Raw genomic sequence first — 15,973 nt, 5'->3', positions numbered from 1 at the left:
GGAGGGCCAGTGGGAACGATGCCGATGACGTAGTCCTTTGGCGCGCTGCTGTTAAAAATTCAAAACCCTTCGCCACAAACCGTTCAGAGCAGTGCCGTGCTGTTGCAATCTGTTTAACAGTTTCTCAATTGTGGCTAAGAGCTCTACAAAAAATATTGGTAAGTGTGTTATACTTAGTTAACGTTACTTATGTCTTGACTTTTTCTTAGTTGTGAAATGTAGCCAGTTAGCTAGTTGACCAACAACAACGTTAAATACTGTAGCTATCTTAAATAAATTATTAACGTAGCTAGCTAACGCGTTAGCCAGCTAACTAAGTTATATTGTGGCTAACTAGTTAGTTCGCGAAGAAATCGAAACAAACACATAACTAATAACTTGGTCAAAAGAAAGTAAGCTAGCTAATACATGAGCGAACACGTTTGTTAGGTTGAGTGGGTCGTTTATAGCTAGCTACATGGAAATAACTTGGCTTACTATAATTACCTAGAATGTCAACCACTCGGCTTACGACAAGTTGTTTTTTCGTGTACAGTGATGTCGTGGGACTTCTTTGTGCCTGTGTGCGTGGGTGACCTGGTGAAGACTGGGGGCATTAACCAGTACGTGGTTCAGGATGTCGTCTCCCCTAAACAACTGCCCTCCCATCTCAAAAGTAAATATCCCGTAGTTTGTTAGACTTATAATTGTTAGACTATTGTCCTCCTGAAATCTGACCAAGTAACTTTACTTTCTAGGTTTCAAGGCTGCATTGAGAAGCCAGGGTCCATTGTGTATCCTGGAACACTTCGACACGGGTTACACGGTGCTGCAGTGAGTAACTATATTTACCCAAATTCTTGTATTTTTATTTATTTCTCAAACCGACCACAATTCTGTTTCTTGAGTATTGACCGATGTTGCATACTATTGTATGTCTCAGGCATTGCCATAAAGTGGACATGAGTGTGAAAGAGGACACCCTGGAGTTACTCATACAAGGTCAGTGTTTGTGATGGTGTGTATTGAAATGTCTCAACCTATTCACATGATGGCATACCTGTGCCTGCTAATGCTCACTATACAGCCAAAGTCCTCATCCGTATTTCATTGCTTTCTCTATTAGTGGTGAGTGGCCTGTCCGTCTCCCTGCCCTCCCTCCTCCTCAACGCCTCACTCTCTGCCCCGGACCGCAAGGAGCAGCTCAATGCTGTCAAAATGAGTGTATTCCTCCTCTGCAAGCTCACAGAAACCCTGGAGAGTGACTCGTACAGGCAGAGTATCATCACTGCACCCAGTAAGGTAGGTCTTTCTGCACCCAGTCATATTTGAATATGTAGTCTCATAGCATGCTCACTAGTCATTTAATACATCCACTAATGCCCAGTGATGAGATCATGGCAAGTATGAGCTAATCAGGCTGAGCGATTGCGTGCTCCTTCTTCCTGATTGGTGGGTAATCTTGGCAGTGTGGTGAAGATTGGCTGCTCTGCTGTAAGGGCCCACCTAGAGTAAACTAGTAGTCCTCCTCACCCTCTGCCCATCCCAGAGATATGGGAGAAGGCAGGACGGAGGCTGCTGAAAGTGTTTGTCTTATTGTCTGTGTGAGTATATGTATCAGTTGGCAAGGAGACACAAATCTTTGTTGGTGGCCTTTGCTATGGCTATGAACATTTTCTTTGGTAATCTGAGGGCATTCAAAAACTACACCCAGATCTTTGTGACCGCTATGCATAGTGGCCTCATCAATAAGGAGTCACTCTGTAACTGCATACGGATAGTAGTGTATCCTCAGTCATTCTAGAATCTCAAACCTCCTGAGTCCTGTACTGAGTTGACAGTTTGAAGTGAACTTTCTTTCTCTCGACACCCTCAGGGCAGTAAGAAGGGGAAGGCTGCAGGAGAAGGTCTACTACAATGGGACTCTGAGAGGGAGACGGTGCTGCAGGCTCTAACCCAGCTCCTTCAGCTGGACATCCGCTCCCTCTGGAGCCTCTCTTTGGTCGAGGAGGAGTTCATCAGGTGAGAGGGCCAGACTGTGGATGAGTGTGTGGGGCTGGAGGAAACATGGGTTTGTGGCGTTTCACTCTCTAGGTAGAGAACATGGTGAGCGATGAGCAGCAGTCTACATTACTTACAGGATACTTGTGTCCTCAGCTGTGTGACATGCTGCTGCTATAAGCTCCTGGAGAACCCAACCATCAGCCATGTGAAGAACAAGCCCACCAGAGACGCCATCATCCACCTGCTGGGGGTGCAGGTCAAGAAATACAACCACCTCCTGGGTCAGTAACTTACCACCCCCAAACCACTTATTAGACAGCTCCATAGAACCTATGCTGATGCATTTTAATGTTATTGCTCCACTGCCTTTTTATTAGTAGTATGGTGTATGAACTCCTGAGTGGCGCAGTGGTCTAAGGCACTGCATCGCAGTGCTAACTGTGCCACTAGAGATCCTGGTTCGAATCCAGGCTCTGTCGTCTCCCGGCCGCGACCGGGAGACTCATGGGCGGCGCACAATTGGCCCAGCGTCGTCTAGGGTAGGGGAGGGAATGGCCGGCAGGGATGTAGCTCAGTTGATAGAGCATGGCGTTTGCAACGCCAGGGTTGTGTGTTCGATTCCCACGGGGGGCCAGTATAAAAAAAAATATGTAAACACTAACTGTAAGTCGCTCTGGATAAGAGCGTCTGCTAAATGACTAAAATGTAAATGTGTTCAAGTGAAGCATTGTACTGATGTACTCTCTCATCATCCACAGGTGCCAGTGTGAAGGTGATCCAGCTGCTGCAGCACTTTGAGCAGCTGTCGTCAGTGTGTGCCCAGGCTGTGTCTGTGTGGAGCACTGAGTATGGAGTCAAGGCTATCATAGGAGAGGTCATGAGGTCAGTCGAAGAGATTCCTTTTTTTATCTGTGTCTTATTTTCTGCAAGAATGTCTTTAAAGTCCCCATGTCCTTTTTGTCCCTGTTTATGAAGTGTTGCGAGAAACAAATTAGGGACTTGTTGAGTGGGCGTGTGTGAAGTCTGTGTCTCTCTGTTCTGATGCCCTGTTGTCTATACTGACCCTCATCTCAGAGAGATCGGTCAGAAGTCTAGTGAGGAGCTGGCCAGAGAGGGATCAGGGGTCAAGGCCTTCTCCAGCTTCCTGTCTGAACTCGGCACCCTGGTCCCCGACACCATGATCCCCAACATCAGTGTGTTACTCACACACCTGGAGGGAGAGGTAGCACACACACCATGATCCCTAACACCAGATTGATAGTACTACTTCTTCCTTTGAAATTGTGCTGCCTTTGATTATCAATCACAATGTCCTTACTATCTAGTCATTACTGAATGTTCGATCCTTCTCCCTGTGTCTGCAGAGCCCCAGTCTGCGTGTGGCAGTGTGTGAAGTGTTGGGAGAGGTTCTGGTCAGGGTCCTTAGTGGAGATGGGCTGGATGAGTCTGGCAAAGCTGACAGGGACCGCTTCATGGACACACTGCAGGAGCACCTCCACGACACACACTCCTACGTCAGGGCCCGAGTGCTGCAGGTCTACACACGCATCGTCAACAGCAAGGTGCGAGTGTGTGTGCTTACGTTTGTCTAAAAGCGTATCCCAAACAACAGTATTGATGTATGATGCAATTCCGGGAACTACTTGCACTGTTATGAATCTGCAGTATGTTCACTAGTCATTTAATACATCCACTAATGCCCAGTGATGAGATCATGGCAAGTATGAGCCAATCAGGCTGAGAGATTGTGTGCTTCTTCCTCCTGATTGGTGGGTAATCTTGGCAGTGTGGCGAAGATTGGCTGCTCTGTTGTAAGGGCCCACCTAGAGTAAACTAGCAGTCCTCCTCACCCTCTGCCCATCCCAGAGATATAGGAGAAGGCAGGACGGAGGCTGCTGAAAGTGTTTGTCTGCTTGTCTGTATGAGAGTATGTATCAGTTGGCAAGGAGGCACAAATCTTTGTTGGTGGCCTTTGCTATGGCTATGAACATTTTCTTTGGTAATCTGAGGGCATTCAGAAATCTTAGTGACGGCAATGCGGTGGCCTCATCATTCAGTAAAGTCACCAACACTCCTTTGCTGGTTTGAGTTTGAAGTGAATTGTCCCTCAACATCAAATCCCCATTTGATTGTCGTTTCCGCAAAGGCGCAGAAATTATTTGAATTATTTATTTACTGCCAAAACCTGATTGTTTTGTTTTTTAGGGAAAGAAGACTAGGAGAGAATTACTTCCTCTGGGATTACTGAGCGGTCCTCTGTGTGATTTCTCCCCCAGGCTCTGCCCTTGAATAGGTACAGTGAAGTGATGGGGTTGGCAGTGGGAAGGCTGATGGACAAATCCATCAACGTGGTCAAGAGTGCCATCCAGCTACTGGCTGCCTTCATTGCACACAACCCCTACAGCTGCAAGGTACGCACGTACACACACACGCTCAAACAACCACTACAGCAAAGTACACACACAACACCTAAAGTGTCTTACAATTGTGTTTGTTTCATTTGCAGTTGAGCAGTGCTGACCTGAAGAAACCCCTGGAGAAGGAGATGGCTCAACTCAGAGAGCTTAGAGAGAAACTGCAGGAAAACGCACCTGGTAAATTATACACCACCTTTTTATATATACCACTTCATTTAACACATCCCTAAAATTTACACCTTCAATCTTTGATATAAAGCTCAATGATGAGAACAAGGCGAATGCGAGCCAACTGAAAGAGGGTTGGGATGCGTCTCGATTGGCCGGTAATCTTGGCAGTGTAGCGGAGATTGGCTACTCTGCTGTAAGGGCCGGCCTACAGTGACTTGGCCCCACCCACATGTTTCTCCCGCTAAAGAAACACTGTAGAGAATAGTGGGAGGGTGCTGACAGTGTGGCTGACGTGTGTTTGTTTGTCTGTGAGGCAGGGAGAAACCCAGCTCTCCTCAATATTCAGTTGGCCATGAGCGTTCTTCTTTGTTAATCTGAGGGTTTTGTAACCATAGAAATAGCTTCCATTCATTCTGAAGTCCTCTACTTCATCTTCTACCTCTTTTGTCCAAACAATATTTATAATTAAAGGGAAACTTCACTTTTTGTATAATTAAAGGGAAACTTCACTCAAATTGTTTTTAATTTTTTCCCCCATTAATCCACAGTTGATACAGTTCCAAAATGTTTCAGTCAAGTTTTCAAGATATTGGACATTAAGGAAGCAAAATATCACCTGCCACATCATCATGATGCAAAATGAATTTAGTGGATTTTCCCTTTGACCACATTCCTTTTGTCTCTCCGTCCAGTGGCAGTGATCAAGGCCTCAGAGCTGTGGGCCGCTATGGAGCCTGAGCTGCTCCTCACCGTCAGAGCAGAGATGGAGCCCACCAGTGAGGGAGAGGGGGAGCAGCAAGAGGAAGAGGCTGGAGAGGAGGATGACGACAGGGCCACCGCCATACAGATCGCCCAGTTCCTCCGCGTCAACAAATACCGGTAGAGTGAAACGATATCTAAATACAGGGCCCAGTTTTTCAAAAGTCATCTATCTGGATTTCGACTAACGGATAGGATTAAATGCATAGAAATAGAGTGGGGGACTCCCGTGCTATTCATTCTATTTCTATGCATTTAATCCTATCCGATAGGTGAAATCTGTGACTAGTTTTAGCTCAAGGAAACCATTCCCAACATTATTACAAATCATGTAGTAAAAACTGTTTATAGAAGTCAGATACCGATTGGCATTCCAAGCTGAACCCTACAGGGATCACATAATGATCAATTTAATAACTGATTGTTTGTGTTTCAGGAATGCAGTGCGTCTGTGTGTGCGAGCCCACAGCCTGTTCCCAGAGTCTGAGATGTTCTCGTCTCTGACCACTCTCACCCCAGAGACTCTCTTGGAAACACTGGCTCTGCTCTTTAAAGGTACAGAACACTATCCATCTGTCAATCACATCCCGATGCACGTATATTGGTTAAGTGTAGGAGATAGAAAAAAGCAATCATTCTGAAAATTTTGGGTCATTTTAGCGAATGCTCTTATCTAGAACCGACTTACAGTAAGTGCATGTTGAAAGAACCACATAAAACAAGCCTAGTAAGTAAACTCTATTCAGAACTAACCAGCACTCTGCTAAAAGAGTAAAATTCACTCAAATGGATTAAGCAAATTATTCAGTAGCGAGCCTTGTAAGTAAAACTTGTAAGTAAAAAAAAAAATCAGTGCTGGAATAAGAGTGATATAACTAATCAAAATCTAATTGATAAAGGTCAATCTAGCGTTGTCTGCTTTCAGCAGTGTGGGAGGTGTAGTTTCATATGACAGCATTACTGATGGAGTGGGTGATAATGTTTTCTACTGGTGAATCACCCAAACCCAGCTCCAACACCTGATTTTTAAAAACTAATCAACAATTCGTCTTCATTTTAGACCACTATTTAGTTGAATCATGTGGACTGGAACAAATGCGTGCTCACACTGTGGCAGGAGTTAAGCTGTTCACATCTGCTCTCAGGAGAACATGTTCTAATCTGACCTCTCTTTTCCCCTGTGTCCCTGTTCCTCCCCAGGTCCTGACCAGGACACCTCTGAGATCAGAGAGGACCTGCCTCCCACCCCCCAGAAGGAGGGAGCAGGGGATGGAGGGAAGGAAGGGGTGGAGGAGAGCGAGCTGAAGAAACAGGAGATGCTGGTGCAGTATCTGAGAGACACTGAGAGCTTCGCCCTGCAGGTGGAGAGAGCCATCGCTGTCATCAACACCATGCTCTACTGGAAGACTACCTCTGGTACAAACACACCTCATCTTACCTACACATGCATTACCGTCATCACCTGTACAGTCAACATCTCACCCCAATGACTCCATGCATGTATTCTGAGACTATGTAATGTGTGTGGTATTGAGAAATGAATGTCCCCCCCTGTGTGTGTCAGTTGTCCAGGAGGCGGTGCAGTTCTGTGTGACAGTATGTGAGTTCAGTGTGGCGAACTCTCTGACTGGCGTGAGGAGGATGCTGCCTCTGGTCTGGTCTACTGACGCTGCCATTAAAGATGCTGTGGTGCAGGCCTACAGACGTCTATACCTCAACCCCCAGGGAGACAACACCAGGTACACACACACCTTCAAACTATTGCCACAAGCACTTTCTATCAACCCAACAGGTCCCTCGATCCACCTACCAATTTTCAGATGGTTAAATTATTTTTAAAGTGGTAATGTCTTCCCATGTGAAATTGCGAAGCAGTGCTAGTGACATTATAATGGTATTGTGAGTAATTGGAACTGCGTCTTGTCTGCTGAAACAGCCTTAGTGGGAACCTGCGATCTTCATTCCAGCTCCTCAGCCATTCCCCCAAGAGGTTTCAACTCTCAGGCTGTGTTTTATAGACATGCAGCCCAATTCTGATCTTATTTTCACTAATTGGTCTTTTGACCGATTAGATCATCTCTGAAAAAGATTTGATGTGAAAAGATTTGTGATTGGTCAAAAGACCAATTATTGCAAAAAATATATAAATCAGAATTGTGCTGCCTGTTTGAACACAGCCTGTGTTACATTTTCTGCTGTGAATTTGTTAATCTGGCTCCCACTGGCACATTGCTGCTGGAAAAGATGCAGACTCAAGGTAGAAGTTGAGGTGGGAAATTGCACAATGTCTTGGAGCAACTTCATCCACCTCCAATGGGCTGTGCATGGGATTTGGAGATGATCTCTCTGGTGACTGACTGTCTCTCTCGCTCCCTCAGGGCTAAAGCTCAGACTCTAGTGGACAGTCTGTCTGAGCTGATGGTGGACGCCTCTCTGGGGACCATCCAGTGTCTGGAGGAGATAGTGAGTTTCTCGTTCTTATTACTCTGTTTTATCTGATCAATCCTGTCTGTCATCAATACTACCCAGTGATTGAGTTAGCCCTTTCTCTCTGCTGATTACTCTATCCATCCTGTCTTTCAATTATACTAACCCCCGTTCTCTCTCTCATCTGATCTGTTCCAACCTGTTGTCTCGCGCGTCCCAGGTCCAGGAGTTCTTTGGCGGTGGCAGCAGCCTCCAGTCCACGGTGGTGCAGGTTCTGTGGGAGAGGTTCACTGGCAAACGAGAGACCTCCAGCCTGCACAGACGGGCAGCAGTACTGCTTCTGGGAATGGCTGCACGGTAAGGCCCACTCACGAACACAAGTTCTTCCTCCACACCTGTGTTTTTAAGTCCCATTTGACTTCTTGCCCAATGATGAGACCAAGGCGAATGCGAGCCAACTGAACGAGAGGGTTGGGTTCTCCCTTGTCTCGATTGGCCGGTAATCTTGGCAGTGTAGCGGAGATTGGCTGCTCTGCTGTAAGGGCCGGCCTACAGTGACTTGGCCCCACCCACATGTTTCTCCAGGTAAAGAAACACAGTAGAGAATAGTGGGAGGGTGCTGACAGTGTGACTGGTTTGTTTGTCTGTGTGTGTCTGTGTGAGGCAGGGAGAAATTCACCTCCATATTCAGTTGGCCATGAGCGCACTTCTTTGGTAATCTGAGGGCTTCTACACCGGTATGTGTCTTTCGGAGGGGTTGGGTTAAAAGCGGAAGTCAAATTTCGGTTGGACCTTGTGTAATTGACCAATACATTGATCTTAATCTTTGTTTAATGAGACTCTGATCCAAGTTCAGTTTTGCACTTAACCTCCCAATGACAATGTTCCCTTAATGACGTAAGGTAAACTGTTCCTATGTCTGCTCCTATTGTAAACTCCTACCTTTGGCTCTTGGCTTTCTCAGCAGTTTGACGTTGGTTAATTTCTCCACTAATCCTCATTAAGGCGTCCGCATGCTTCCCAGCCGAAACTGTTCGGAAGAGTTTGTGCATATATTATTACAACATCTTGTGACATTTTGTTAGTTTTGGACTGGAGGCGAGCTGAAGTCTATGCCCCTTGGTCGGTGATTGGTCAACAGTAGGGATTCTTCAAAGTCTTTGTCTTTCAACGAGAGAAGACTTGTTTTCATGCAGTTTGTCATTGAGAACTGCACCAAACATCTTAGTTAGATGTAAAATTGCGCGACTAAGATCTCCTCAGCAAAAAAAAGTCTAAATGCATGACCGATTTCTTGAGTTATCTTAGATTAATTCACACTATTTTGAGTGTACTGGCTACAGTGTCTCAAAATGGACAAACAGTACTATTGCTGCTTTTTTTCTCGTTTTCAAGTGAATGTCTTTTAAGGGAGTATGCGAGCACACGTTTGGCTAGCCAAACTGAAGCATGCTGACGCCTTTAGTCTCTGAATAGGAGCACAGCAGAGCACACTGACTTCACTGCATTGAGTCTAAGTCACGACCACAGATAAATCTGGGCTCACCGCCAGGGTTTTCAATGAAGAACGAGCGTTTTAAACACACATTCAGTCTCCTTCAAAGACAGCCACTGCTGGAGGGGAGGGGGGTGGAGAGAGAGGGGGACTATCTGCAGTCCACCCACACTGGACTGGACAATACCGTGCCTCCTCTCTCTCTTTCCACGCAGGCAGCATTCATAACCTGTTTAATCCTCCTCTCACGTCCTCTAACCCTCCCTCCCACACACATTATCCCTCATAGACAGGGACTGTGTATGTTCTGCGGTGGGCCGAGCACAGATGAGATTATTAATTAATCTGGAGCCTGGGCATAATTTAAATGTCATCCCTTACTACTCTGTGTGTGTGTGTGTGTGTGTGTGTGTGTGTGTGTAGGCGTAGCAGTAAATGTACATACTGCCAAGAACCTAATTTGTGCACCACACACTAAAGTTGCCGTGTGTATTAGCATGTTTGTATGCGTGTTCTTGTATCAGATTAATGTGGCATTTTAGATTGCGTGTTCAATGTGTAGACTAATGTAATTGTGTATTTCTCTGTGTAGAGCGGAGAGGGAAGTGGTCCTCAGTAACCTGGACACTCTGTGCTCTGTGGCTCTGGGAGAGAAGGTGACTGAAGACTTCCTACTGGCCAGAGACTCTGTTATCACCATCTGTAACATCACTGACCATGTTAGGGTAAGACCACATGTAGATTCCCAGCCTAGACTTTGTAGAGGTCTAGGGCTGTCCCAGACCCCAAAAAAAGTTATGTTCTTTCCACCAATCGATTGGTTGAAATTAAGTAGTGTATTTTTCCATATAGACACCACACCCTATGTGTTTTGAATAAAATCAACTATACTGAACAAAAATATAACCACACCGTATAAAGCGTTGGTCCCATTTTTCTTGAGCTGAAATAAAGATCCCAGAAATGTTCCATGCGCAAAAAAAAGCATATTAATCTCTAATTTTGTGCACAAATTTGTTTACATCCCTGTTAGTGAGCAATTCTCCTTTGCCAAGATAATCCATCCACCTGACAGGTGTGGCATATCAAGAAGCTGATTAAACAGCATGATCATTACACCGGTGCAAAAGCTGAATAAAATACGCATATCTAGGTACATGTGCTGGAATTGTAGGCAAATTAATGAAAAACAGGAAGGAAAACACAGGTGCACCTTGTGCTGGGTACAATAAGTCAACTTTAAAATGTGCAGTTTTGTCACAACACAATGCCACAGATGTCTCAAGTTTTGAGGAAGCGTGTAATTGGCATGCTGACTGCAGGAATGTCCAACAGAGCTGTTGCCAGAGAATTGAATGTTCATTTCTCTACCATAAGCCGCCTCCAATGTCGTTTTAGAGAATTTGGCAGTACATCAGACCGGCCTCACAACCGCAGACCACATGTAACCACACCAGCCCAGTACCTCCACATCTGGCTTCTTGACCTGCGGGATTGTCTGAGGGTGAGGGGATGCTGAGGAGTATTTTTGTTTTTAATTATGGGGAAAACTCATTCTGATTGGCTGGTCCTGGCTCCCAAGTGGGTGAGCCTATGCACAATCGTGAAATCCATAGAGTAGGGGCCTAATGAATTTATTTCAATTGACTGATATTCTTTTATGAACATGTTGCGTTTTTATATTTTGGTTCAGTATATATGCACTGAGCTTGTCTGATGCTTTAAGCACGCTTTTTTAAATGAAATAATTAAGACACACAAATGACTCATGCGGAAGCCCGATGGCCGTGCTGTGTTAAAAAAATAAACGGTGAGTGCCTGTGACTGGCGCATGTTGTCTCTCTTTCCTCCCTGCTGCAGAGAACAGGCACCACAGCAAGTGTTTATCGCACTGTCCATACTGAAGCTGCAACATAATTACAGCCATTTCGTTTCCTACTTGTTTCTGACTGGAGTTCTGTTACCGAAATACCTAATTTGTTTAGGAAAAACATTCCCTCAACCCTTGATCTCTTTATGTGAACGTATGCATTGCATGCACTTGACCAATATGTCCTGACCTATAGCCTATCATAATCGCATCAATAAATTGGTTATAACAAACTGAACACCGTAACACTGGCAGCTTCATTAAATAGTACCCGCAAAACACCAGTCTCAACATCAACAGTGAAGAGGCGACTCCGGGATGCTGACCTAGGCAGAGTTGCAAAGGAAAAAGTCCAGTGTCTGTGTTCTTTTGCCCATCTTAATCATTTATTTTTATTGGCCAGTCTTGAGATATGGCTTTTTCTTTGCAACTCTGCCTAGAAGGTCAGCATCCCGGAGTCGCCTCTTCACTGTTGACGTTGAGACTGGTGTTTTGCGGGTACTATTTAATGAAGTTGCCAGTTGAGGACCTGTGAGGCGTCTGTTTCTCAAACTAGACACTCTAATGTATTTGTCCTCTTATTCAGTTGTGTACTGGGGCCTCCCACTCTTTCTATTCTGGTTAGAGCCAGTTTGCGCTGTTCTTTGAAGGGAGTAGTACACAGCGTTGTACGAGATCTTCAGTTTCTTGGCAATTTCTCGCATGGAATAGCCTTCATTTCTCAGAACAAGAATAGACTGACGAGTTTCAGAAGAAAGTTATTTGTTTCTGGCCATTTTGAGCCTGTAATCGAACCCACAATTGCTGATGCTCCAGATACTCAACTAATCTCAAGAAGGCCAGTTTTGTTGCTGCTTTAGTCAGCACAACAGTTTTCAGCTGTGCTAACATAATTGCAAAAGGGCAGGTAGCTTAGTGGTTAAGAGCGTTGTGCCAGTAACCGAAAGGTCGCTGATTCTAATCCCCGAGCCGACTAGGTGAAAAATCTGTCTGTGCCTTGAGCAAGTCACTTAACCCTAATTGCGCCTGTAAGTCGCTCTGGATAAGAGCGTCTGCTAAATGACTAATGTATGTATTTTTATTTATTTAAATGTATCTAATGATCAATTAGCCTTTTTAAATGATCAACTTGGATTAGCAAACACAACGTGCCATTGGAACACAGGACTGTTGGTTGCTGATAATGGGCCTCTGTACGCCTATGTAGATATTCCATAAAAAATCAGCCGTTTCCAGCTACAATAGCCATTTACAACATTAACAATGTCTACACTGTATTTCTGATCAATTTTATGTTATTTTAATGGACAAAAAAATTGCTTTTCTTTAGAAAACAAGGACATTTCTAAGTGACCCCAAACTTTTGAACAGTATTGTGTATATACACATACTTCGAGTGCCCTCGGAAAGTATTGAGACCTCTTTACATTTTCACATTTTGTTACGTTACAGCCTTATTCTAAAATTGATTAAATAGTAGTTTTTCCCTCCTCAATCTGTACACAATACCCCATAATGACAAAGCGAAAACTGATTATTTGAAATGTTTGCTAATTTATTAAAAATAAAAAACAGATCACATTTACAGAAGTATTCAGACCCTTTACTCAGTACTTTGTTGAAGCACCTTCGGCAGCGATTACAGCATCGAGTCTTCTTGGGTATGACGCTAAAAGCTTGGTACACCTGTATTTGGGGAGTTTCTCCCATTCTTCTCTGCAGATCCTCTCAAGCTCTGTCCGGTTGCATGGGGAGCGTTGCTACACAGCTATTTTCAGGTCTCTCCAGAGCTGTTCAAGAAGCTTTCTCATTGTCTGAGAGTCTTTAGGTGCCTTTTGGCAAACTCCAAGCGGGCTGTCATGTGCCTTTTTACTGAGGAGTGGCTTCTGTCTGGCCACTCTACCATAAAGGCCTGATTGGTGGAGTGCTGCAGAGATGGTTGTCCTTCTGGAAGGTTCTCCCATGACCAAGGCCCTTCTTCCCCGATTGCTCAGTTTGGCCCGGGCGGCCAGCTCTAAGAAGAGTCTTGGTGGTTCCATACTTCTTCCATTTAAGAATGGAGGCCACTGTGTTCTTGGGGGACCGTCAATGCTGCAGAAATGTTTTTGATACCCTTCCCCAGATCTGTGCCTCGACACAATCCTGTCCCGGAGCTCTACGGACAATTCCTTTGACCTTATGGCTTGGTTTTTGCTCTGACATGCACTGTCAACTGTGGGACCTTATATAGACAGTTGTGTGGCTTTACACACAACTGCTGTAGAAACATCTCAAGGATGATCAATGGAAACAGGATGCTCAATTTCGAGTCTCATAGCAAAGGGTCTGAATACTTATGTAAAGGTATTTCTGTTTTATTTTTTTATACATTTGCTAAAATTCTAATCCTGTTATTGCTTTATCATTATGGGGTATTGTGTGTAGATTGCTGAGAATAAATAAAAAAATCAATTTTAGAATAAGGCTGTAACGTAACAAAATGGGTAAAGTCAAGGTGTCTGAATAATTTCCAAAGGCACTGTATATATGTGTGTGTGTGTGTATACAGTTGAAGTCGGAAGTTTACATACACCTTAGCCAAATACAACTAAACTCAGTTTTGCACAATTCCTGTAGAAATTCCCTATTTTAGGTCAGTTAGGATCACCACTTTATTTTAACAATGTGAAATGTCAGAATAATAGTGGAGTGATTTATTTCAGCTTTTATTTATTTCATCACATTCCCAGTGGGTCAGAAGTTTACATACACTCAATTAGTATTTGGTAGCATTGCCTTTAAATTGTTTAACTTGGGTCAAATGTTTCGGGTAGCCTTCCACAAGCTTCCCACAATAAGTTGGGTGAATTTTGGCCCATTCCTCCTGACAGAGCTGGTGTAACTGAGTCAGGTTTGTAGGCCTTCTTGCTCGCACATTTTTACATTTTAGTCATTTAGCAGACGCTCTTATCCAGAGCGACTTACAGTTAGTGAGTGCACACCTTTTTCATACTGGCCCCCCGTGGGAATCGAACCCACAACCCTGGCATTGCAAGCGCCATGCTCTACCAACTGAGCTACAGGATGCCGCACACTCTTTCAGTTCTGCCCACACATTTTCTGTAGGACTGAGGACAGGGCTTTGTGATGGCCACTCCAATACCTTGACTTTGTTGTCCTTAAGCCATTTTGCCACAACTTTGGAAGTTTGCTTGGGGTCATTGTTCATTTGGAAGACCCATTTGCGACCAAGCTTTAACTTCCTGACTGATGTCTTGATGTTGCTTCAATATATCCACATAATTTTCCTTCCTCATAATGCCATCTATTTTGTGAAGTGCACCAGTCCCTCCTGCAGCAAAGCACCCCCACAGCATGATGCTGCCACCCCTGTGCTTCACTGTTGGGATGTTGTTCTTCGGCTTGCAAGCGTTTCCCCTTTTTCATCCAAACATAACAGTTCTATTGTTGTTTCATCAGACCAGAGGACATTTCTCCAAAAAGTACGATATTTGTCCCCATGTGCAGTTGCAAACTGTAGTCTGGCTTTTTTATGGCGGTTTTGGAGCAGTGGCTTCTTCCTTGCTGAGCGGCCTTTCAGGTTATATCGATATAGGACTCGCTTTACTGTGGATATAGATACTTTAGTACCTATTTCCTCCAGCATCTTCACAAGGTCATTTTGCTGTTGTTCTGGGATCTATTTGACCCACTGGAATTGTGATACAGGGAATTCTTACTAGGACTAAATGTCAGGAATTGTGAAAAACAGAGTTGTATGTAAACTTCTGACTTCAACTGTGTGGTATGTATGTATACATACAGTGGGGAGAACAAGTACTTGATACGCTGCAGGTTTTCCTACTTACAAAGCATGTAGAGGTCTGTAATTTTTTATCATAGGTACACTTCAACTGTGAGAGACGGAATCTAAAACAAAAATCCAGAAAATCACATTGTATGATTTTTAAGTAATTAATTTGCATTTTATTGCATGACATAAGTATTTGATCACCTACCAACCAGTAAGAATTCCGGCTCTCACAGACCTGTTAGTTTTTCTTTAAGAAGCCCTACTGTTCTCCTCTCATTATCTGTATTAACTGCACCTGTTTGAACTCGTTACCTGTATAAAAGACACCTGTCCACACACTCAATCAAACAGACGCCAACCTCTCCACAATGGCCAAGACCAGAGAGCTGTGTAAGGACATCAGGGATAAAATTGTAGACCTGCACAAGGCTGGGATGGGCTACAGGACAATAGGCAAGCAGCTTGGTGAGAAGGCAACAACTGTTGGCGCAATTATTAGAAAATGGAAGAAGTTCAAGATGACGGTCAATCACCCTCGGTCTGGGGCTCCATGCAAGATCTCACCTCGTGGGGCATCAATGATCATGAGGAAGGTGAGGGATCAGCCCAGAACTACATGGCAGGACCTGGTCAATGACCTGAAGAGAGCTGGGACCACAGTCTCAAAGAAAACCATTAGTAACACACTACGCCGTCATGGATTAAAATCCTGCAGCGCACGCAAGGTCCCCCTGCTCAAGCCAGCGCTTTTCCAGGCCCGTCTGAAGTTTGCCAATGACCATTTGGATGATCCAGAGGAGGAATGGGAAAAGGTAATGTGGTCTGATGAGACAAAAATAGAGCTTTTTGGTCTAAACTCCACTCGCCGTGTTTGGAGGAAGAAGAAGGATGAGTACAACCCCAAGAACACCATCCCAACCGTGAAGCATGGAGGTGGAAACATCATTCTTTGGGGATGCTTTTCTGCAAAGGGGACAGGACGACTGCACCGTATTGAGGGGAGGGAGGATGGATGGGGCCATGTATCGCGAGATCTTGGCCAACAACCTCCTTCCCTC

The 15,973-nt window shown here is 44.6% G+C and overlaps 1 protein-coding gene and 4 non-coding genes across 5 annotated transcripts in view; all 5 read left to right on the top strand.

Moving 5' to 3' along the window:
* Positions 1-48: 48 nt before the first annotated feature.
* The window catches only part of LOC121586216 (condensin complex subunit 1-like), a 24,326-nt gene continuing 8,401 nt past the window's right edge, over positions 49-15,973 (top strand). Inside the window, exons 1-19 of the mRNA XM_041902742.1 lie at positions 49-158; positions 536-655; positions 738-813; positions 923-981; positions 1,106-1,281; positions 1,856-2,001; positions 2,137-2,264; positions 2,742-2,865; positions 3,058-3,205; positions 3,348-3,545; positions 4,260-4,394; positions 4,490-4,577; positions 5,264-5,450; positions 5,767-5,885; positions 6,531-6,746; positions 6,895-7,069; positions 7,709-7,793; positions 7,978-8,114; positions 9,845-9,977. Of these exons, the coding sequence (XP_041758676.1) occupies positions 538-655; positions 738-813; positions 923-981; positions 1,106-1,281; positions 1,856-2,001; positions 2,137-2,264; positions 2,742-2,865; positions 3,058-3,205; positions 3,348-3,545; positions 4,260-4,394; positions 4,490-4,577; positions 5,264-5,450; positions 5,767-5,885; positions 6,531-6,746; positions 6,895-7,069; positions 7,709-7,793; positions 7,978-8,114; positions 9,845-9,977 (2,448 nt within the window). The 5' untranslated portion in view covers positions 49-158; positions 536-537. The remainder of the gene's footprint in view (positions 159-535; positions 656-737; positions 814-922; positions 982-1,105; positions 1,282-1,855; positions 2,002-2,136; positions 2,265-2,741; positions 2,866-3,057; positions 3,206-3,347; positions 3,546-4,259; positions 4,395-4,489; positions 4,578-5,263; positions 5,451-5,766; positions 5,886-6,530; positions 6,747-6,894; positions 7,070-7,708; positions 7,794-7,977; positions 8,115-9,844; positions 9,978-15,973) is intronic.
* On the top strand, positions 1,361-1,675 carry LOC121586995. The gene has a single exon (XR_006004006.1). It is a non-coding gene; the product is annotated as a small nucleolar RNA U85 (small nucleolar RNA).
* On the top strand, positions 3,682-3,996 carry LOC121586996. Its single transcript, XR_006004007.1, has one exon. It is a non-coding gene; the product is annotated as a small nucleolar RNA U85 (small nucleolar RNA).
* Positions 4,659-4,954, top strand: LOC121586997. The gene has a single exon (XR_006004008.1). It is a non-coding gene; the product is annotated as a small nucleolar RNA U85 (small nucleolar RNA).
* Positions 8,182-8,485, top strand: LOC121586994. The gene has a single exon (XR_006004005.2). It is a non-coding gene; the product is annotated as a small nucleolar RNA U85 (small nucleolar RNA).

Source organism: Coregonus clupeaformis, unplaced genomic scaffold (genome assembly GCF_020615455.1).
Source record: "Coregonus clupeaformis isolate EN_2021a unplaced genomic scaffold, ASM2061545v1 scaf0148, whole genome shotgun sequence".
Lineage (NCBI taxonomy): Eukaryota > Metazoa > Chordata > Actinopteri > Salmoniformes > Salmonidae > Coregonus > Coregonus clupeaformis.
This window is presented reverse-complemented; position numbering and strand designations above follow the sequence as displayed.